At 46.9% G+C, this 23,845-nt stretch overlaps 1 protein-coding gene across 1 annotated transcript in view; it reads right to left on the bottom strand.

Moving 5' to 3' along the window:
• Window positions 1-5,891: 5,891 nt before the first annotated feature.
• cntn2 (contactin 2) overlaps window positions 5,892-23,845 on the bottom strand; it is a 155,074-nt gene continuing 137,120 nt past the window's right edge. Inside the window, exons 17-23 of the mRNA XM_068057738.1 lie at window positions 21,774-21,844; window positions 18,956-19,190; window positions 16,556-16,671; window positions 14,817-15,003; window positions 12,942-13,054; window positions 9,765-9,930; window positions 5,892-6,059 (exon numbers count right to left, since the gene is read on the bottom strand). Coding sequence (XP_067913839.1) covers window positions 5,959-6,059; window positions 9,765-9,930; window positions 12,942-13,054; window positions 14,817-15,003; window positions 16,556-16,671; window positions 18,956-19,190; window positions 21,774-21,844 — 989 coding nt within the window. The 3' untranslated portion in view covers window positions 5,892-5,958. The remainder of the gene's footprint in view (window positions 6,060-9,764; window positions 9,931-12,941; window positions 13,055-14,816; window positions 15,004-16,555; window positions 16,672-18,955; window positions 19,191-21,773; window positions 21,845-23,845) is intronic.

Raw genomic sequence — 23,845 nt, 5'->3', positions numbered from 1 at the left:
ATAATAGTCTACATGCTTTCTTTGTGAGTGCAAAGGGTAATAGTCCAAGCCTTCATGACTGGCTTTTATCTCATGGAACCCTCCATCAAGTGAGCCCCCAGCCCAAGATCTGATAAAATACGCCAGGATACAGCCTGCCATTTTGCTGGTGCCTGAAGCACTGGAATGTAGGGCAGGGAGTAGGCCATTCAGCCCCTTCGACCCATTCTGTCATTCAATTAGATCTTGGCTGATTAGCATCCCATCTCCATTTACCTGCCTCAGTTCCATCTCCCTTGATACCCTTGCCTAACAATACACTATCAATCTCAGTTTTGAAATTTTCAATTCCAAATGTTGTTATGGGATCTTTAATGTCTACCTAACCCACCAGCATAGGCAGATATGGCCGCAACTTAATCCCATATCTGAAGGATAGGATCGCCAAAAATACTGTACTCCTACTGTATGCTCACACAGCAACACTGTTAGTGGAGTTCATTGATATCTCAACACATTAATGATGAGCCAAGCATCCTTACTGTTCGGCTTCCAAGGCACTGATGCTGCTCCAGTAACAGTTCCAACACAGAACATAACTGCCAACTTATTTTCTTGGATAGAGAACGCAGGAGAGGGAGACCTGTTGAGTAAGGTTCCGTGCTGAGAGGGCAGGATTGCTTAATCTGTGTTATAGAGTAAGGTATGGCACCTTTGAACTGTGGTTTCCGTGAAATGAATAGGAATGGTCGCTCAACCCACCCCCAACCCCCATCACCTGCCCTGGCCAAGTATATTCTTATGTCCTTTACCTGTTTGGTTTTGCATAATGGTCTAATTAACAGAAAAGACAAATTGCTTTCATTACCCCAGATCTATGACCTCACTCAGTGGGGCTGAGCCCTCTCTCTCAAATGGACCGACACAAGTGTAACTATCACAGGGTCACATTGCTCATAGAATAGTAACAAGTGTAATAATTGTACAACATTTTCAATGCTTTTAAAAAAGTTTCTTTTTAAAAAGAAAGTTCATAGGGTATAGATTACTACTGCCAATGTCTTTCACACACAAATCAAATTCCTCCCTCTCTGTGTTAAGTTTTTGTATATTAACATCTTAATGTCTACCCTGATCTTCTTCATGGAATAGAATTAATTGATACACTTTGTACCTGGCAAAAGAATATTTACAGCTTGGTCTCATGGTAGATGCAGTTGGGAAGTGCAGTTGTCAGTATTGAATTAGCTCCAACACCAACACATGAATATCAGAGACAAACTACTTCTATCTAAAGCACAATCACACTTTTCCTGTTTACTCCTCATGGTAGCATGGGGGTGGGGCAGGGGTTGGTGATGCTTATAGGACATGAGGAATCATTAAACATCATCAAAGTTTCTCCCCTGCATTCCCAAGTCTCTGTCTCAGGGTGGAGTCCATAGGGGCTGGAAAGCCTCTGGTATCCTATCCGCTGAATCCACTTAGACAACTTGTGTTAGCAGGCTGTGCAAATGTAGAGCACTTTAAAGCCAAGTTCAATCCTGTCCTCCTGCATTTTCCAGCAATTAATGACTAGTGATCCAGAATGTGAATCCTGGTTGATTTTTCCCTTTCTATCCCAGGCCTGTTGGTGCATATGTAGCACTCTCTACTGACCCTGTAGTTAAGAGTTAGAGTCATAGTCATTTATGGCACAGAAAGAGGCCATTCAGTCCATCAGATCTATGTCGGTTCTCCACATAGCAATCCAGTCAATCCCACTCCCCTACTCGATCCCCATAGCCCTGCTAGATTCCCATAGCCCTGTTCGATCCCCATAGCTCTGCTAACTCAATACATAATTGGGAATTGAACCCAAGAATTTCTGGCCCAATAATATACTTGGTTATGAATGGCTCATAGAATGGAATTGTTTGAGTGTCTCTTTATTTAGCATGCCTGATCCAACAACAAAAAAAGAGGCTCAATATTTTCAGCTTCCCCTTTCCTTCCACAACTCAGTATAGCTCTGTGTGCATTGTTCTCCCTCTCCAGCCCCCTGTACATTGGGTGTGTCTTTTCGCCTTTGACTACGACCTTATTATAGACAGATTGGTTAAAGCTGGGTGAAACATCCGTGCTGCACCTCATTTACCACTCCATAATGACATGTTCAATCCACCTACTGCCCGCTTTCCATCTAGCGCCTCATATGGAGCAACCTTTCTGAGCAAGATCTACCAGCAGACATCCTTTGGATCAAGGAATGGGAAACAAGGGAAGTCTCTAACAAGTTCCTTGTGACAAACCCCATCTGTTAAATGGCAGGCTTTGAACTACCACGGCCAGACTGGTCCTTGTTAAACAGGTGCAGGACAAGCAGGGCCCCAGCGCAGCCAACCTCCACCACTGGGGCCTCAGTACAAACCCCTTATGCATTTGTGAAGAGACACAAACAATGTTGTACATTACCGAGGAGTGTTCCCTCTGCAGACTAGGTGGTGGACTAATCACATTAAACTCAGCAAATGGGGAGGCTGTCGCTTGTCTCCAGGGATTTGCGTTCGTTAAATAATAAAATTGATGGCTTTAAGTACTTGACAACTTGTGAATCTCTCTCACACTCTATCATTGCGAGATGTTAGCTAGTGTGTAGGAGGTACCCTAGCTAGAGTACTAGAAAGGACTTGAGGGATAAATGCTTGGGAGATCCTACTCCTGGCTTGGAGAATGAGGCACGGAGGCCAGTTCCTAAATTTCCAGTCATTAACTTTCCTGCTGCTCCCATTGAGTAAATCTCTGAAAATGTAACCCTTCCGAGACTGCAAGTGCCTTTACAACTTCATCCAGCGTGTATGGACAGATGTGATGGGAATGGAGCATCATGTGGCTGACATCACACTTTCTAGGATCTCCAGATTATCATTGCAGGATCTGGAAATGGCTGCCACTAATTGCACATGTGACCGCTAGCCACTTATAATAGCGAAAGACAGTTCTCTTTTATGTTCGGTGGAGGGCGGGGGGAACACAGTGTCATTGTGAATGTCACACACTGAATAGCATCAGTCTGTCCTCCATTGTAATGGCCTCACAAAACAGTTAATGCTCGCTCCCACCACTCACCTAACTCCTGGCACTTAGAGTCAAGTTGTACTGCAATGGGAGCCAAAATAGCAAAGCTGGCAAAGCCTTTCAAATATTGAACCATCAGCCCAATGACTTGGCTTCTGTGCCTCCAAAACAAATGAGAAAAATACAATTAAATTAAATAAGTTAAACATATTAAGCACCTTTCCGTCAGGGAAAGCATTGAACTATGACCTCATCCTGTACAAACCCAATATCAACCCCACCTAAGTACTATAACTGCTTCTATTAACTACCCCCATTCCACACTTACTGTTACAGGCTTAACCTACCTTAACTATGACATTCTTCCATTCTCACAAAGCAATCAACAGCCTCTTCCCAACCCAACCCTCCTTCCCTTCCTTTCCTTTCCTTATTTTATTTTATTTTATTTTACTTTACTTTACCCTACCCAACCCTTCTCTTCCCTTCCTTTCCCTTTCCCAGTGGTAATTGATAACCAATTCCACACATGGAAGCAAATAGGCACCAACAGCCAATAAAGTATAAGACTGGTCAAAAGCTAATCATTGTTTCATTGCAATATTGACCATTTTATTTGATTTGTTACCCAATCATAGCTCATTTTGAATGTCAACATCTGATTGGTTTCTAAACTGCCTTCCATTTTGATTAAAGGTGGTGTTGAAGTGGATTATGGGACATCACATGATGTCAAAATGGTGGTGTGATGGAACTGTGCAATCTGCACCAAAAAAGTCTCTTTATGAAGTGATTGGCTAACAATATTGCTATTTTAGCTTGTAGTTGAGGAGGCAGTTCTGAACTTGTCCCTTCATTTAGGTCAGTTACAAGCTAATACATTCTCTTTACTACTTTAGCAATAAGAACACGGCCCCAACACTGCTTATCCAAACAGAGGAGAGTGTCTGAGGGGTCAATAAAAATGATAAATGAATGACACTGATTCTATATGGACGAGCAAAAGGCGTTAGATTTATTGACGTAACCATTTGGCTCCTAAAGCTCCTGAGTCAGGGCTGGCTTTACCACTCCAGCACTCAGGAAGGAAGGGGCACAAGAAGAGGAGGAGGCCGCTCAGCCCCTCGAGCTTGTTCTGCCATTTGATTAGATCCTGGCTGATCTGCATCTTAACTCCCTCTACCCTCCTTGGTTCCATAACCCTTAATACCCACTGCCTAACAAAAATTAGTTTTTTCCTCATTCAATATTGCTGACCCAGGTAGGACCTACAGAGACCACCCAGATCTGGTGTCAACGAGGAAGTGTTGACCAGCCCACAGAAATATCCAGCATTTGCTCAAAGATCAAGCTCAATGAAACAGTTCATTCAAGCTGGTCTTCTGTTGATGCTCACCATGCCAACCATGAATATTAGCTTAGTGGGTTCAAGACACAGGAAGGTAGGAACAGGGGGAGGCCATTTAGCCCCTTGAGTCTGTTAAGCCATTCAGTGAGATCATGGTTGATCTGTGACCTAACTCCATATACCCGTCTTTGCCCCATATCCCTTAACTCCTTTAGATAACAAAAATTCTATCAAACTCAGTTTTGAAATTAACAATGATGAAACACCAACTGCTGTTTGCTGAAGAGAGTTGCAAACTTCTACCATCCTTCGTGTGTAGAAGGGTTTCCTAATTTCAATCCTGAAAGGTTCGACTCTAATTTTTAGACTATGTCCCTAGTCCTAGACACCTCAAACAGCGGAAATATTTTCTCTCTACCTACCCTATCTATTCCCCTTAATATTTTGAAAACTTTGATCAAATCACCCCTTAACATTATAAATTCCAGGAAGTACAACCCTAGTTTGTTTAAAATCTCCTTGTAATTTAACCCTTTGGTTGGGGGACAGTGTAAGTCTGCTTGGAAGAAAGTTTTATCCAAGTTTTTTTTATAATTCTTTCACGGGATGTGGGTATCGCTGGCAAGGCCAGCATTTGTTGCCCATCCCGAATTGCCCTTGACAACTGAGTGGCTTGCTAGGCTATTTCAGAGGGCAGTTAAGAGTCAGCCACACTGCTGTGGGTCTGGAGTCACATGTAGGCCAGACCAGGTAAGGACAGCCGATTTCCTTCCCTAAAGGATATTAGCGAATGAGATGGGTTTTTATGACAATTGATGATAGTTTAATGGCACCATCACTGAGACTAGCTTTCAATTCCAGATTTTTATTAATTACTTGAACCTATTTATTAATTAATTGAATTTAAATGCCACCAGCTTCTGTGGTGGGATTTGAAGCCATGTCCCCAGGACATTTGCCTGGTCCTCTAGTTTACTAGCTCAATGACATATACATATGTTCGTATGTTCATATGACATTACCACTACACCACTGTCTCCCCAAGTAGATTCACTGGCTAAATTAATGGAAAGAGAAACCCAGGAATCCTCAAGATCCAAAAGCCGAAAAAAAAGACATTTGAAACTGCACGCATGGAACACATTCTGCAAAGTAGCTGGTACCTCACAGAATCTCCTTGGGCATTGGAAACCATGTAACCAAGAACTCTTGCTTGGATTGTGCATTGTATATACAAATGTACAGTGCTGTGCATAGTATAAAGAAAGATTGTTCTATACAGCTCAGTCTCTGGTATATTATTGTCCAATTTAACCTCCCAGGTTACTACCTTCAAACTAAATTATGAAAATTTTTTGTTGATGCTTTCCACACAGATTTTTTTTTTTACAAAAAAAGTTTTTTTTTAACGTTTCGTTAGTAAGACTTTCCCCAGTCACCAAATGTATGAAATTTTCTACCTAAAATTGTAAGACAAATGTCACACTTTTTAATACTATAAACAGTTTGGTGTTGGATGACTCATCCTTCATTGGGAAATGGCGAGCAGCAACGATGCAGGTGAGTGGTCGCAGTCAGAGCTTCAGGCAGCTGATGGCAGTAAGTGTTAGTATGGCAGTGAAGAGGATGTTGTGGAGGACTTGTACCCCTGAGCTGTTCACCATCATGCTGGTGCCTGCAGATCAAGAACGATACTATCATTCCAAAGATTTGCTCCAGCAAGACTTTGTCACAGTGCATGCAGGGTCAAAAGTGGACTGTCTGGGCCTGATTTTAACTCACTCAAAATCCATTCACTTTGAGTTAAAATTGAGCCCTACATCTTAGTGTCAACTCCTATACACATACAGCACAGGTTGGATAAATGTCAACTCCCCACTCACCTCTGATGTTGTACAGCTTGTTGGTCTATCATTGTTAACTTCTGTGCATGGAAAGGGGAAAGGTGTTGGGAGAATTCAGAGATCCCAGGCTTTGAGTGGGGAGGTGTACTCCAAGTGGGAGTAGGTCAGGGAATTGGTGCTACAATGTTGTAGCCCTACGGCTGGCTCATGATCCTATTGGGAGTGAGGGACCGGTGAATTTAAACTGTATGCTGGTTAATGGTAAATGATTCATGGCGTTCCTTATAGTTCAGCAGGTAAATAGGGCATGTAGTGTGTGTGTGTGAGCCACCTGGACTAGGAGGGCCCCATGTTCAATCCCTGGTGAGGGAACTAATCTCAGTTAGAGTGTCAGTGGTGACACAAACGATGCTTAATTAGCCCCTCAAACCCTTATGTAGACTATTTGTAGTGCTCTGCGTTAACACATGCATTAAGATCCTGCGTGCTCTATTGTGACAGTTGTTAACCTGCTTATTTTAAATAGGTTATTACAATACAATTACAATAACTCACAGGGGCTTGAGATGAATATTGTTAACCTGTGCCCTACGTTTAGTCCACTTTTCAAGTCCCAGGCAAAAGCAGACAACTAACTGATTGATATCTGATCCAAGGGGTGGAAGGTTATCAGGGGTAGGTGGAAATGTGGAGTAATCAGTTTAGCCATGAACTTATTGAATGGTGGAGCAGGCTCGAAGGGTCGAGTGGCCTACTCCTGCCCCTAATTCATATGTTCGTATGTGGGATGGCTAAACCTCAGTGCCACAGCCTGAACACGCAAATATAAAGCACAACTTTAAAGAAATGGCAAGTATGGTGTACTCAATCCCTGAAGCTTTTGTTGAAAAGTTACCCAAACCTGGCCAGGTGCACTACCTTGGCTGGTGGGTGGGAGCAGAATGTCACAGGCAAGAGTCTGTAGCTGGGGGGAGCTCGTGGGATTGGACCCTAACAGCCTAGTAAACGGTAAGAGGAGGTGGTGGGGTGGGTGAAGACGATTGTGTGAGGGGAAATCTCGAGATAAGGAAGGCCCCAAGTCTTCCTTGTGGGACTCCAGGAGGCCACTCCTCTCACCTCCTGGCCCACAAGGAAACCTAAAATAAAAAATGAAAAGTCATACCTCTTCTGGCCCATGATTCCCCCGGCTGGCAGGTCTAGCCTGATGGGGAGGCTGTCTCTGCATCCACCCCTCTTTGCCAACCCCTTTTTCCCTAGCCCCCATTCCCCACAAACCCTCTTCCCCTCTCCCCAAGCCCCCCTCTCCCCAGCACCCCTTTCCCCAAGCCCCCCTCTCCCCAGCACCCCTCTCCCCAAGCCCCCCTCTCCCCAAGCCCCCCTCTCCCCAAGCCCCCCTCTCCCCAGCACCCCTCTCCCCAAGCCCCCCTCTCCCCAGCACCCCTCTCCCCAGCACCCCTCTCCCCAGCACCCCTCTCCCCAACACCCCTCTCCCCAAGCCCCCCATTCCCCAAGCCCCCATTCCCCAAGCACCCCTCTCCCCAAGCACCCCTCTCCCCAAGCACCCCTCTCCCCAAGCCCCCCTCTCCCCAAGCCCCCCTCTCCCCAAGCCCCCCTCTCCCCAGCACCCCTCTCCCCAGCACCCCTCTCCCCAAGCCCCCCTCTCCCCAAGCCCCCCTCTCCCCAGCACCCCTCTCCCCAAGCCCCCCTCTCCCCAAGCCCCCCTCTCCCCAAGCCCCCCTCTCCCCAAGCCCCCCTCTCCCCAAGCCCCCCTCTCCCCAGCACCCCTCTCCCCAAGCCCCCCTCTCCTCAGCCCCCCTCTCCCCAAGCCCCCCTCTCCCCAAGCCCCCCTCTCCCCAAGCACCCCTCTCCCCAGCACCCTCCAACTCAAGCCTTGGACTAAAATCGCAGTCAGGCCCTGATGCTGTCATTGGGAAATGATTTGCATATTAAAGGAGACTCCTGCCTGTCTGCGGATACCGACACCCCCCGTTTAACATCACAATATGGTGGGAAGGCATCGGGATGGTAGGGGTTAAATTTAAATGTTCCCCCTCATTTTATCACCTTCCCACTTCTCACCCCTGGTTTCTGGCTGGCAAGGGAGTTAAAATATAAACTGTTAATATGGGTGAGTGATGGCTTGTTTTTGCACATTTAAATTAAACCATACTGTTATTATAAACATCTGACATCAGCAGTTAAGCCAATGGAAAAAAAAAATTGAGTCAGTTTGTAATGCGCTCTCCCATGTTTACAAGCAGATGAAGCCACTGTGACCGCCCCAGCAGGCATTACATATTGGTCATGAGTCATGAGGTAATGGTAATCCAATCTGTCTGGGGCCTGTTAGACATTCCCTCGGATAATCAGATGTGTCACTGCTCTCAGGAGAGTCCTCCAGCGAGGCAGACAGAGAGAAGCAAATAGATCAGTGAGGCCCAGGGGAAAACGAGAAGGAGCCTGACAGGCGCCCAGAACCAGGCTGAAAAGTAACTGAAAAAACAAAACAAAACTCTCCCAGATTCTCCCTGGAACTTCGGTGAGAAAGTTGGGGGAGCCCCCCCTCCCTCCCCCCTGGAGTGTCTGCCAGTATCCCACTAGAATTCCAGGAAAACCCTCATGGAATTTGCATGGCGTTTAATCCCTGCTCCACCATTTGACTCATTTTGTTTATTACGCTTTTCATTCTTGGTGGTAACCCGGTGCTGTGGGTCTTGGCCCTTCACCGTAACCTCTCAATGGAGAGGTTGGGTCAGCTTGCACATGCCTGTAAGGACACATCAGCCATGGCTGGGTGGTCCAACAGCAAAGACATCTTTCCTTCAATTTCATATTGACAGGACATGGGGGCTTTAAAATAAAGCAGAGCTGAAGAAAGCTAAACTCGCCACTACAACACACCTCCTGTTAATTTTCTAATGCACGCAAACCTCATCCTTGCCCCTCCTCCGAACAAACTGTCCACTGTTTATATTCCGTTAGTCCCCTCCCCCGCCACGCCACAAGTCTCATCATCCACCCCTAACCTGGGCAAAGTTTTCACTTGCTGATGAGGGATGTCACGTTTTGGAGAATGGAATATTAACCAAAGAAGTGCACTGACTCTCAGCTGCAAGCACTCCCAGCTTGGGCGTAAGCAGTTAGCTACAAAGACTAAAGATGTTGCTTCTACAATCACACTGAACTGCGGCAAGGGTCAGTCGCAGAGGGATAGTTTGCCAAAACGTTTGCGTTTTAATTCCAAATCTGAGAAGAATCTCAGCACTGGGTCAGAATGAGATCTCCCACATCTTTGTGGGCTTTCTCAGGATGATTTCCAATTTAGCACCAATTCGCAGCCACCGAATTAAGCGTGCTGAAACTCATCTCACTTTAGGAGCACAAACGATAGCAGTAAGGGGAGGCTGTCACAGCTTGAGGTTGGGCTGGATTTCAAGCCCGTGACTGAGACCAAACACTGGCTCCGTCGCCAGTCCCCATGTCTTTTGGTTCGAGTCTCCGCTCAAAGCTCCGACTGGGCGCTGAGTCATGCTGACCTGAGCTCTTTGATATTCTGATTTTTGCGGCTGCTCCGTCTCCTCCTTCTCCGGATGCACGGATCATCACCAGGTAGTTCATGTCATCGGTAAATGGGATTTGCACTGAGTTTTTACTGGTTTCTATTATTTTGATATCCGATTGATCTTCAGCTTTGTACAGCACCTAAAACAACGAGTGGTTTCTATTAGAACAGATGACACAGAAAGACTTGCATTCATCACACCCTCTGCAGTGCATCTCTCAGAATCATCTCAAAGTGCTTTTGCCTGCGATGAACTACCTCTCGAGTTGTTTTTTTTGCTGGTGTTTTTTGAAGGATAAATGTTGGCGAGGGTAGCGAAGACATTTGCTGCTCTCCTGCAAACAGTACTATGGAATCTTTAATAACCACTGCAGAACAGAAAAACACAGTCCGAGAGTCATAGAATCAGCAAAGGAGGCCGTTCGGCCTGCCCTGCCTGTGCTGGCTCTTCGAAACATACCAGAAATTTTCCAAAACACCAGCTTTTTCCTCATAACCCTGCATATTAACCCTCTCCAAATATGCATCCAATTGCCTATTGAAAATTACCATGGAATCTGATCCCACCACAGCTTCAGGTTCTGTACTGCATATCTTAACAACCCTCTGCGTGAAGAAATTTCTCCCCATCTAGTTCTTTTACCAATTATTTCAAAACTATGATCTTTGGTTACTAACCCAATTGCCAGATGAAACAGTCTCTCCCTGCTTGCTCTATCAAAACCTCTCATGATTTTGCATAGCTCTATTAGGTCTCCCCTTCACCTCCTCTGTTCTAAGGAGAACAATCCCAGCTTCTCCAATCTCTCCACATAACTGAAGACCCTCATCCCTGGTATCATCCTGGTAAAGCTCCTCTCCAGGCACTTGACATCCTTCCTTAAGTGTGATTGTTCAGGATTAGATACAATACTCCAGCTGAGGCTTAACCAGTGATCGGTAAAGGTTTACATGACTTCCTTGTTCATGCATTCACTAGACCCAGTTTAGGTTTAATGCTTCATCTAAAGGATAATACCCCTGACGATGTCGCTCACTCAGCGCAGTGCTTAGATTATGTGCTGAAGTCACTGGATGGAGTTTAAACCCACAACACTTCTGTGAGAGTGCTACCAATGGAGCCAAGCTGATGCAGGAAGTATATGTGTCAAGTTGGACTACGAATGTTCATCAATGCCTACTTTTTGACCCACCCAGCTACCCTTATCTGTTCACCCAGCTACCATATATCCATTCACCCACCATTCACGCAGCCTTCTAACCGCTCCCCACTCTGCCAGGCAACCTACCTATCAAGAATGAGAGGTCTGCATTTACGTAGAGCCTTTCATAATCTCAGGACATTCCAAAATGCTTTACAATAAAGTGCTTTTTGAAATATAACCACTATTGTATTGTGGAGAAACTTGACATCCAATTTGTGCACAGCAAGCTCCCACAAACAGCAATGTGATATTGACCAGATATTGTGTTTTAATGATTTGATTGAGGGATTAATAGTAGTTGAGACACTGGGGAGAACTCCCCTGCTCTTCTTTGAAATTGTGTCTTTTACATCCACCTAAGAGGGGAAACCCGGCCTTGGTTTAACAGCTGATTTGAAAGATGGCGGCTGGAATTTTATGTTGGGTGGGAGGCCCTGCCCACCAGCCGAAAAGTTGGTGCCGTGCCCAGGGAGCCACACCAGATTTTTCCGCTCACCAGACCCTTAATTGGTCTTGGGTAGGACTTCCACCACCTTGAGGTAGGAAGTCCCGCCTAATGGAGCTGCCGGCCAATCAGCGGGCCAGCAGCTCTTAGTTCCAGCAGCGCCACCGGGAGCAGTGGCTACTGCTGGGACTACACCCAGCCATCGGAGGCAAGAGGAAGGATGGCTCCGGAACTCAGGTATGTTTTGGGCCCTCGCCGGGGACAATTGGCTGGGCCCCAGAGAGGCAAGGGGGGGGGGGGGGGGGGGGTCAGCTGGGGGAGTGTTGTGCATTGGGGTGGTTGGAGCTTCAGGGGCGGCCCTCAGCGGAGCACATGGTGCACGATCAGGAAGGGCCCCCCACCCCAGCCTGCAAGAAGGCAGCCTAGTTTTACCAGGCAGGGCTCATGGGGCCTTTGCCATCTGGCCGCCGAGGGTAAAAATACCCATGACGGCGGGAGGAGGCCCTGAAGTGCCAGCTGATTGGCCATTTAAGGGCTTTGATTGGCCTGGGGCGGGCAGGTCATTTCTTGCCACCGCCGCTGTCGCCTGCATAAAATTGCAGCGTGGGTGGAAGGGGACGAGAATGGCCCCCCCCCACCGCCTCCCAGTCAATTTTACGCACCCTCCCCGCCACCCGCTTGTTGGGGGCCATAAGCTTCCGGCCGGCATCTCTGACAGTGCAGCACTCCCTTCACACTGCACTGCAGTGTCAACCTGGATCATGTGCTCATGTCTTCTAGAGTGCGAATTGAACTCACAATCTTCTGACTCAGAAACGAGATTGCTACCATTGCTGCCATCTTTACCAGCTCAACCCAAGGCCAATTTGGTATGCAACACTACTGATAGGATGTTTTATTATGTTAAAGGTGCTGTAAAATATAAGTTGTTGTTGATGTCCTGTGACCACAAACATCTGCATTAATCTTGGGCCAGTCTGATAGAGGAACTTAAAAAGCTTAAAATTCTCATCCTTCTGTCAACTTTCCTTCATCTTTTCACTTCTTTACTCTATAACCTCCCACATCTCTACAACTACTTGCAAACGCTCTGTTTCTCTGATTCCAGCCTTCTGTGCAACATCCTCCACTCCCATTCATCAGCTCGGCCACCAGCTACCTAGTCCCCATGATCTGCAATTCCCTTCCTAATCCATTCCTCCTCTCCATGTCCCTCTTCTCCTTTAAGTTGTTCCTTAAATCTCAGCCCTTTGACCAAGCTTTCGGTCACTCTTCCTAATATCTTCTTATTTTGCTTGGGATTTGATTTTTTTCTTTTTCTTTCTGATACTGAGAAGCAACTTGAGATGTTTTCCTACAACCAAAGTTGTTGACTTTCCTTGTGGCAGGTCCCTGTCTACTGTACATCTCACGGACGAAGCAGTCAGCTCTGTTCTGCGGCTGCGTGCCGGACAATAGGGATGGATTCTGAATAATGGAGTTGGAACTTCCCAGACTCTACCTTGTATCCGTCTACAGTAGATTCATTTTCGAAGGCCTTGATGTGATCCCATTTAATTCTGACCCAGGAGCCAGCTGCCTTCCAGGAGATTTTACTTGGTGGCCGGTTTGGAGCTGTAGGCACAAGAGAGCAGCAAATTAAACCCATGATTTCAAGGTAAACTTGAACCAAATCTACACAAACAGTGGAGGACATTCAGCAGCCTTCAGAATCCCAACAGTCAATCTAACTAAATGAAGTGAACATTTTGTGGGAAGAAAATAATTGCCGTCATCTACTGTTAATAGCTTATTGAATAAACAGAGGATTGAGTATTCAGATCCTTAGAGTCTCGGACTGCGTATACACCCTCAGGATATTTGTGCGCAAGCACTCATTACAAAGCTAGGAGCAAAATAAAACAGGCCCTCCCCCATTCTCCAGCATGTGAACAGATCTCCCTAACTGGAATAGTAGCTGATTGTGAGCGTTACTCATTTGTTCCAGGGTGGGGTCAACGTGTTTCACAGTATTAGAGCCCATTACTAAAATTTAATAATTAATGAGCGAGGTTATGGGTGATGGGGAGAATTTCTGATGAGCGTTCAATTTTGCCTTTTTTAATTATTATTATTATTATTATTTATATATTTTTTCATGGGATGTGGGCATCATTGGCAAGTCCAACGTTTATTGCCCATCCCTAATTGCCCTTGAGAAGGTGCTGGTGAGCCGCCTTCTTGAACCGCTGCAGGCCTTGTGGTGTTAGGAAGGGAGTTCCAGGATTTTGACCCAGCGACAGTGAAGGAACGGCGATATAGTTCCATGTCAGGATGGTGTGTGGCTTGGAGGGGAACTTGCAGGTGGTGATGTTTCTATGTGCCTACTGCCCTTGTCCTTCGAGGTGGTAGAGGTCGTGGGTTTGGAAGGTGCTGTAAAAACAGGCTTAATGAGTTGCTGTAGTGCATCTTGTAGATGGTACATACTGCTACCACTGTGTGCCAGTGGTGGAGGGAGTGAATGTTTAAGGTAGTGAATTGGGTGCCAGTCAAGGGGACTGCTTTTTCCTGGATGGCGTTGAGCTTCTTGAATGTTGTTGGAGCTGCACCTCATCCAGGCAAGTGGGGAGTATTCCATCACACTCCTGACTTGTGCCTTGTAGATGGTGGACAGGCTTTGTGGAGTCAGAAGGTGAGTTACTCACGACAGAATTCCCAGCCTCTGACCTGCTCTTGTAACACAGTATTTATAGGGCTGGTCCAGTTAATTTTCTGATCACTGTAATCCCCAGATTGTTGATGGTGACGATAGTGCTGTTGAATGTCAAGGGGAGGTGGTTAGATTCTTGCTTGTTGGAGATGGTCATTGTGTGGTGCGAATGTTAGTTGCCACTTGTCAGCCCAAGCCTGAATGTTCTCCAGGTCTTGCTGCACGCGGGCAAGGACTGCTTCGTTATCTGAGGAGTTGTGACTGGAACTGAACAGTGTGTAATCATTGGAGAGCATCCCCACTTCTGACCTGGAGCTGTTGAAACCCAGCTGACTGGTTTATTGAGTTTCCGAACCTGATTACCTTCATGACTGATCAGCATATTGGCTATTTGTGGCTTTTGAAAAAAATATATATAGATATGTCCTTGGGATGTGGATAGTGTTGGCAAAGTAGTATTTATTGCCCTGAGAATATGAAGAGGCCAGCCAGGTAGTTGGGGTGGAATGATCCCTTCTCTGTGTTGGGTTTTGTTCTCAGTACATTCGGGTTTTACTGGGACCTGGAGTACATGGTCACTGCGTTTGTCCCATCCAACATGCTGTGTTTGACCAGTTACCCCAGGGAGTCAATAGGTGCACTGCGGTCTGGATCTCCTAGGAGCTAATGGTGAAACCCCGTACTCACGTGCTTTCTTGGTGATGACAGTTGTGGAGGGACTGGAAGGACCACTCCCAGCACTGTTGTAGGCTCTGACTTCCACATGGTACAGAGTGCTCGGCTTCAATCCAGGGACGCGGGCTAACAACTCGAGCCCAGGTGTCCTCACTCGATCAGCCGATGCCTCCTTGTCATTCTCTCTCCAGTACCTGATCTTTGGAGATGGGAAAAATGTAAAACAAAAACACAAAGAGAAAAATGGAAAGTGTTAAAAGAAAATAATGACGTGAAAAACAACCTTCACGTAAACTGTCATCAGGCCATTTCAAATCAGCCTCTCTAGAGGTCATTTTGACTCTGTGCGATAGAAAGTGAAACAGAAGCTTGTTTTACATCCCTTCCCATTGAAGTCAATGGAAATGAACTTTGGGTTGAGATGTAATACTCTCAACCTTTCTACCAGGAGCTACTGACTCCTGTTCATCACTCTTCTCGTGTGAGTCTACAAAGTGATTGGCCTAAAGCTATTCAACTATGGCTGCATAACAGCCAAGCCTGCCCCTGCCCCTGTCCGTCTCTCACGGCCACATATTCACATGAAATCACTAGATCACGGTCAGGAGAGACTTTATTTTTATTTCTTCTTCCAGGAGCATTGGCGTCAGCCATGGAGCCTCTTGCTCCAACTCAGATGAGTTAGAATGAAAGAAAGAGGAGACAGAGAGCACCTCTCGTGGTCTCACGACCAAAGTATGATACTGCCAATGAACACTGCTGTAACATAGGAAATGCGGCAGCCAATTTGCACAGAACAAGATCCCACAAACAGCAACATGAAAACGACCAGATCATATTTTACTGTCGGTTGAGGGATAAACATTTGTCAGGTGAACTCCCCTGCTTTTCCTCCAAATAGTGGCATGAGATCAAAAGGGCAGACAGTGCCTTGTGTTAATGTCTTTGAACCATCAGCACTGCACAAGGACTATATCAGCCATCCAAGTCTCTGGGGTGGGGCTTGAACCTGTAATTATCTAATTATGAGGTATGAATGCTTATCCACTCAAAGCTAGAGTATTCCTGATCATTTCTACACTATCCAATAGAATCATAAGACCATTTACCAAAGACTGTTCGCTTAATAAAATCAAAGCCCTTGAAATAAAACTATCTTCTTCAGCTTCCATCTATTTCCATGCAATGTATGTCCATGTCTCCGCTTTAAAGACGTCTTAAAAGACGTCTGCAAACGCGACATGAAGTCCTGTGACATTGATCACAAGTCATGGGAGTCAGTTGCCAGCGTTCGCCAGAGCGGGCGGGCAGCCATAAAGGCGGGGCTAAAGTGTGGCGAGTCGAAGAGACTTAGTAGTTGGCAGGAAAAAAGACAAAAGCGCAAGGAGAGAGCCAACTGTGTAACAGCCCCGACAAACAAATTTCTCTGCAGCACCTGTGGAAGAGCCTGTCACTCTAGAATTGGCCTTTATAGCCACTCCTGGTGCTGCTCCACACACCACTGACCACCTCCAGGCACTTACCCATTGTCTCTCGAGATAAGGAGGCCAAAGATATAAACTTCCCATGAATTTATTATTAAGGGCATCACCGTGGGTGGGGAAATTCCTTGGAGCTCTGGCAATGTGATTTCTCTGGAAGCACAGCAGGGCAGGGTTGGGAGCAGCTCCGAGGGCTTTTGGCTGTGACTCGGGCCCCTGAAGAGGACACCCACCCCACGGGAAAAGGGAATACATGGAACAGCAGCTCACCTCATAGCCCAGCAGTATACCATTCATGGTGACCTGTTCGACTGGATTCCAGCTCACCTCGATTTCAGAGGACGAGAGGCTTCTGGCCGACACCTCAGAGGGGGCAACGCTCGGTTCTGAGGGGAGGGAGAGCAATTTGTTAGTAATTTGTTGTGTGATAGACATGCAGGATTGCAGACTATCAGATTAGACAGTGAATGGGTTCCACCCTTTGGAGTGGGTGCAGAGCTACAAACGCTTACCATTTTGAATAACAGATGAAGGCAGGTGAGATAGTGGAGGACGACTGGTGGCCATTCAGCCTTCTATCCTTTGTTAAGGTGTCCCATGACAATCGTATCCTCGTCATTCTTCCTAAAGTGCAGAGCCCAGTTCTGGGTGCCACAATTTAAGAAGGATGTCAAGGCTTTGGAGAGGGCGCAGAGGAGATTTACTAGAATGGAAGCAGGACTACAGTTACATGGAGACGGGAGAAACTGGGCCTGTTCTCCATTGAGCAGAGGAGATGGGAGATTTAATAGTGTTCAAAATCATGAGGGGTTTTGATAGAATAAATAAGGAGAAAGAATTTCCACTGAGAGGAGGGTCGTTAACCAGAGGACACAGGTTAAAGTTAATTAAAATCCGAGTGGGAAATGAGGGCCGGGATTTTGTGTGGCCCACTGAGGCGGGGTCGGAGGCAGCGGTGGGGGATGGGGGGGGGGGGTTGCTGTTGGTGGCAGAGGGCCCGTTGCCAAGCGATATTCCAGAGGCGGGATAGGCTGAGACGGCTTCCGCCAGAGGCTAAGTGTGGCCTATTAATGGCCAATTAAGATCCTCTTCCTGCCACAGCTGGGATCTTACCAGTGACGGGGGGGAGCCTCCACCGCACGGGGATGACACTTTGTAACACGAGTCGCCCTCCCTGTGGGCTTGGGTGGGGGGTCCCTCCTTTGTGGGCAATTTGTGGCCAACGAGGACCCAATTTACCCCCTCCCCCGGGACCCCTCTCCCTCTGGACTGCATGAGCAACCCCAGTACCTCCTCGCTAGGGCCTTCCGGACTGGCGACCCCGCCTCACCTACCTTTGGTCCGGGGTTCCAGTGATGGACCTGGGTCTGAGGCCTCTTTAAAGCAACTGGGATCCTGGCTCCTGAAACTTTGAAAAAGACCGGAGGCCCGCTCCAGCGTGGTGGTGGGAGGTGGGGGGGAACAACGAAAAGGCCGAGGTGGGGCTCCCCCTGCCTTTTCGGCCCAGCGCTGGGAGCCCTGCTTCCCGCACAAAATCCAGCCTGAAGATTATTTTTTTTACACAGCGAGTTGTTGTGATCTAGAATGCACTGCCTGAAAGGGCAGTGGAAGCAGATTCAATCGTAACTTTCAAAAGGAAATTGGATAAATACTTGAAAAGGATAAATTTTCTGAGCTATGGGCAAAAAATGAGAATGGTACAGCACAGAAGGAAACCATTCAGCCTGTGCTGTCTCTCTGCGGGAACAATTTAGCTAGTCTCATTCCTCTACCCTTTCCCTGGTAGCCCTGTAAACATTTTTCCTTTCAGGTACTTATCCAATTCCCTTTTGAAAGCCACGATTGAATTTGCCTCCACCACGCTCTGAGGGGGTGCATTTCCGATTATAATCACTCACTGCGTAAAAAGGTTTTTCCTCATGTTGCCTCGGATTCTTTTGCCAATCACCTTAAATCTGCGTCTTCTGGTTCTTGACCCTTCTGCCAATGGGAACAATTTCTCTCTATCCATTCTGTCTAGACCCATCATGATTTTGAACAATCTATCAAATCTCCTTTCAACTTCTCTTTAAGGAGAACAAGCCCAGCCTCTCCAACCTATCCCTGGAAACTGAAGTCCCTCATTCCTCAAGAGCAGGGCAGTGGGACTAATTGGTTAGCACTTTCAAAGAGCCAGCTCAGGAACTTTTTTAATTCATTTGTGAGCATCGTGGGCTAGGCCAGCATTTATTGCCCATCTCTACTTGCCCTTGAGAAGGTGGTGGTGAGCCACTTTCTTGAACTGCTGCAGTCCATGTGAGGTAGGTACCCCCACAGTGCTGTTAGGAAGGGAGTTCCAGGATTTTGACCCAGCAACAGTGAAGGAACAGCAGTATAGTTTCAAGTCAGGATGGTGTGTGACTTGGAGGGGAACCTGCAGGTGGTGGTATTCCCATGCATCTGCTGCCCTTGTCCTTCTAGGTAGTCGCGGTCATGGGTTTGGAAGACATGATGGGCCAAATGGCCTCCATCTGAACTCCATATAGTTCTATGAATACATTACCCAAGCGAAACAATGGTCAGGGACGTGCACAAGGTTTGATAACTATAGGAGAAGAAAGCCTAAATGATAGTATAAAAATCAAGACTTGAGGACAGGTGACCTCAGAGCGGTGGGTTCACCAGCGTTACCTTCCTCCGCTGAGTAGACGATTGCAGTCTGGCTGTACGGCCCTTGACCCTTGTTGTTAAAAGCCTTCACCCTCACTTCGAATCGACTGTATGATGCGATTGTTTCATTCCGGTAAACGTACCGCGAGGATTCTGCGCCCAGAACCTTTGCGTTCTTCCAGTCCTTCGTCCCCTCCCTTCGAAAGGTGATGATGTAACCAAAACCCTCACCGTTCTGGTACTCGCGTGGCACAGGCTTAAAATAAATCCATCGATAAATAGGAAAGTTAACATCCAGAGAAGCTTTTCAATCCCCATCTCAACCTCTGCTTCGCCTGAAGGAGCTGACTCTTCCTTGGGTTCAATTTCCCCGGTGCTATCAATCCTGCCCCCAATCTCAAGCACATGTCCACAATTCGTGGGTGACACTCAGCTGTGAATATCAGTGGACTCTTTAACTACAGGGGCATCACAGGTAAAGCTGATCCTTATCATTATCCAAACCCACACTTTTCAGCAAAGGGGCTCAGTTGCAAGGGATCTGGAGTGGGGTCCCTGGCTGAAATCTTTCTCTTCCTTATTTCAGTGATGCTGAAACCAAATCCAGTTGCCCAAATTTTCACATTGATCAGAAAAGACTGAACAGATTGGGCTTCTTTTCTCTGGAAAAGAGAAGGCTGAGGGGTAACCTAATAGAATCATATAGAATCCCAGAATGGTTATAGCACAGAAGAAGGCCATTGGGCCCATCGTGTCTGGGCCAGCTCTTTACAAGAACAATTTAGTCGCAGTCCCTCACCCTTTCGCCGTAGCCCTGGAAATGTTCTCTCTTCAGGTGTTTATTCAATTCCCTTTGAAAGCCATGATTGAATCCGCCTCCACCACACTCTCAGGCATTGCATTCCAGATCCTAACCAGTCGCTGGGTAAAAAAGCTTTTCCTCCTGTCGTCTTTGGCTCTTTCCCCAATCGCCTTAAATCTGGTTCTCAACCCTTCTGCCAATGGGACCAGTTTCTCCCTATCTACTCTATCTAGAGCCCTCATAATTTTGAACGCCTCTATCAAATCTCCTCTCAACCTTCTCTTCTCTAAGGAGAACAACCCCAGCTTCTCCAACCTATCCATGTGAATGCAGTCCCTCCTTCCTGGAACCATTCTTGCAAATCTTTTCTGCACCCTTCACATCTTGGCCTGAAGTGCGGTGTCCAGAATTGGACACAGTATTCCAGGTGAGGCTGACCCAGTGTTTTATAAAGGTTCATCATAACTTCCTTGTTTTTGTACTCTATGCCTCTATTTATAAAGCCCAGGATCCGTATGCCTTTTTAACCACATTCTCAACCTGCCCTGCCACCTTCGACGATTATACACATATACCCCCTTCTCTTTAAAGGACCTTTAAATAGAGGTTTTTAAAATTATGAAAGGGTTTAATAGGGTTGATGTAGAGAAGATGTTTCCATTTGTGGGGGAGATCAAAGCCAGGTGTGGGGGGGGGGGGGCTTGGGGGTGGGGTCATAAATATCAGATAGTTACTGATAAATCCAACAGGAAATTCAGGAGAAATTTCTTTACCAGCGAGAGGTGAGAATGTGGAGCTCACTACCACAGGGAGTAGTTGAGGTGGGTAGTATGGATATATTTAAGGGGAAGCTGGATAAGTACATGAGGGAGAAGTGAACAGATGGATATGCTGATAGGGTTGAGGTGAAGTAAGGAATCTGACCCACAAAACCATTGTTCTATGGCGAAAAAAAATTCCAGCTATCTCCAGTCCCACTGTGTTGGGCTGGATTTTACCGGGCCCCCGACGTCGGGTTCCTTGACGGGGGAGGCGGGGCCGGAAGATGGTTCCGGCAGAGGCCTGCCACGGAGCTCGATGCCAGGAGGGCCTGACCCGATCCTCCCGGTGGTGGTGAGGCTCCACGGCAGCCCCCCGCCACTGGGCGATGGGACCTGAATTTCAATACGGAAATGAATAAAATGAATACATTTTAAATGCACTCATCTCCAGTCTTCCGGGCCTACCACGACCTTCAGTGAGGCGGCCGGCATTTCCGTGCCTTCACTTCCCCGTCTGGGGAAAGCTGGCATGACACTCGGGGGGAGGGCGGGGGGTGGGTGTAAGATTTTTAGTGCAGGCGGGGTGGGTGGGGACTGGGTCAAATAAACGTAATGAGTGTAGGGGACGGTGGGAAGGGGTGAACTTTAAACTTTGTACAGTGTGTGGGGTGGGGGGGGGGGAGGTCAGATTTCAAAGGTAAGTGATTTGGCAGGGAAAGGGCAAATATTTAATGTAATTTTTATCAGGGGGATGGGAAAGGGGTGTTACAATTTTATTTGGTAGATTTTGGGGGGATACCACTTTAAAAATTCAAATTAGCCAGCAGGGCTGGCTGCCCTTTTAAGAATGGCGCCAGTGCCTGCACACAGGCAGCTGGCGCAATTGCCGCCGTCGGACAGCCCGCTCCCCCCCCTCCACGGGGCAGGCCGCCCCGGCTATTTAAATGAGCCGCCACGCGGGAGATCGCGGCGGCTCTGCAGTGTGCGGCCCGCCATTTTTTTCACCTGCCGCTGAGAGTGACGGCAGCCTCTTAAAATCCAGCCCTGTGTGTATCCTTTAGTTTTGTTTTCCGGCCCTGAATGTACAGGCAAGAGGGAAGGGTCAATAAATGTTTGCTCTCTTTCAGTTGAAAATAAAGGAGGTAGGATACACTTTTATTTAAAACCTCTGGTTCTATCCCAAATCCTCCATTCTGCGGTTCACCCCATGAGGAACCTTCCCACTGTGAAGCTGGGCTTCTTCCAGTCCCAGTCTTGGACTTTGTTTATTACTTACCGCCCACAGCATCGTAACCTCGTGCTGATCTCCACCTCCACCGCTAATGTTTGATGGAGCAACTGTGGGAGCTAGGAGACACAAATTTAACAATAAAAACATCCTTGAGTACAAGGGCTCGTCTGACATCTGGACCCAGCATGACAAGTCTCTGCCTGTTTCTCTTCAACTTTATGCTTGGAAATTTGGTGCAAAGTAGAGCTAGGGTGCAGAATGTGTTAGGATTCTCCGAATTTGTGCCATTATTTATGGGTAATTCTGGGAATGTACCGTTATTTGATTGGGAAACTCCAGAGGTGTACCTTTTATTTACTGGGAAACTCCGGCAGTATACTGTTATTTGATAGGGAAACTCCGGGAGTGTACCATTATTTACTGGATAACTCTGGGAGTGTACCGTTATTTGATAGGGAAACTCCGGGAGTGTACCATTATTTACTGGGTAACTCCAGGAGTGTACCATTATTTACTGGGTAACTCCAGGACTGTACCGTTATTTACTGGGTAACTCCGGGAGTGTACCGTTATTTGATAGAGAAACTCTGGGAGTGTACCGTTGTTTACTGGGAAACTCTGGGAGTGTCCCGTTATTTGATAGGGAAACTCTGGGAGCGCACCGTTATTTATTGGGTAACTCTGGGCGTGTTCCGTTATTTACTGGGTAACTCCGGGAGTGTACCGTTATTTGATAGGGTAACTCCGGGAGTGTACCGTTATTTACTGGGTAACTCTGGGGGTGTCCCGTTATTTATTGGGTAACTCCGGGCGTGTTCCGTTATTTACTGGGTAACTCCGGGAGTGTACCGTTATTTGATATGGTAACTCCGGGAGTGTACCGTTATTTACTGGGTAACTCTGGGAGTGTCCCGTTATTTATTGGGTAACTCCGGGAGTGTACTGTTATTTACTGGGTAACTCCGGGAGTGTCCCGTTATTTATTGGGTAACTCCGGGAGTGTACCGTTATTTATTGGGTAACTCTGGGAGTGTACCGTTATTTACTGGGTAACTCCGGGAGTGTCCCGTTATTTATTGGGTAACTCCGGGAGTGTACCGTTATTTATTGGGTAACTCTGGGAGTGTACCGTTATTTACTGGGTAACTCTGGAGTGTACCGTTATTTGATAGGGTAACTCTGGGAGTGTTCCGTTATTTACTGGGTAATTCCGGGAGTGTTCCGTTATTTACTGGGTAATTCCGGGAGTGTTCCGTTATTTACTGGGTAACTCTGGGAGTTTTCTGTTATTTACTGGATAACTCTGGGAGTGTCCCGTTGTTTACTGGGTAACTCTGGAATGTACCGTTATTTACTGGGTAACTCCGGGAGTGTACCGTTATTTACTGGGTAACTCTGGAGTGTACCGTTATTTACTGGGTAACTCCGGGAGTGTACCGTTATTTACTAGGTAACTCCGGGAGTTTTCTGTTATTTACTGGGTAACTCCGGGAGTTTTCTGTTATTTACTGGGTAACTCCGGGAGTATCCCGTTGTTTACTGGGTAACTCTGGAGTGTCCCGTTGTTTACTGGGTAACTCCGGGAGTGTTCCGTTATTTACTGGGTAACTCTGGAGTGTACCGTTATTTACTGGGTAACTCTGGAGTGTACCGTTATTTATTGGGTAACTCTGGGAGTTTTCTGTTATTTACTGGGTAACTCTGGAGTGTACCGTTATTTACTGGGTAACTCCGGGAGTGTACCGTTATTTACTGGGTAACTCTGGAGTGTACCGTTATTTACTGGGTAACTCCGGGAGTGTACTGTTATTTACTGGGTAACTCCGGGAGTGTACCGTTATTTACTGGGTAACTCCGGGAGTGTACCGTTATTTACTGGGTAACTCTGGAGCGTACCGTTATTTGATAGGGTAACTCTGGGAGTGTTCCGTTATTTACTGGGTAATTCCGGGAGTGTTCCGTTATTTACTGGGTAACTCTGGGAGTTTTCTGTTATTTACTGGGTAACTCTGGGAGTTTTCTGTTATTTACTGGGTAACTCCGGGAGTGTCCCGTTGTTTACTGGGTAACTCTGGAATGTACCGTTATTTACTGGGTAACTCCGGGAGTGTACCGTT

This window comes from Heterodontus francisci, chromosome 25 (assembly GCF_036365525.1).
Source record: "Heterodontus francisci isolate sHetFra1 chromosome 25, sHetFra1.hap1, whole genome shotgun sequence".
Lineage (NCBI taxonomy): Eukaryota > Metazoa > Chordata > Chondrichthyes > Heterodontiformes > Heterodontidae > Heterodontus > Heterodontus francisci.
This window is presented reverse-complemented; position numbering and strand designations above follow the sequence as displayed.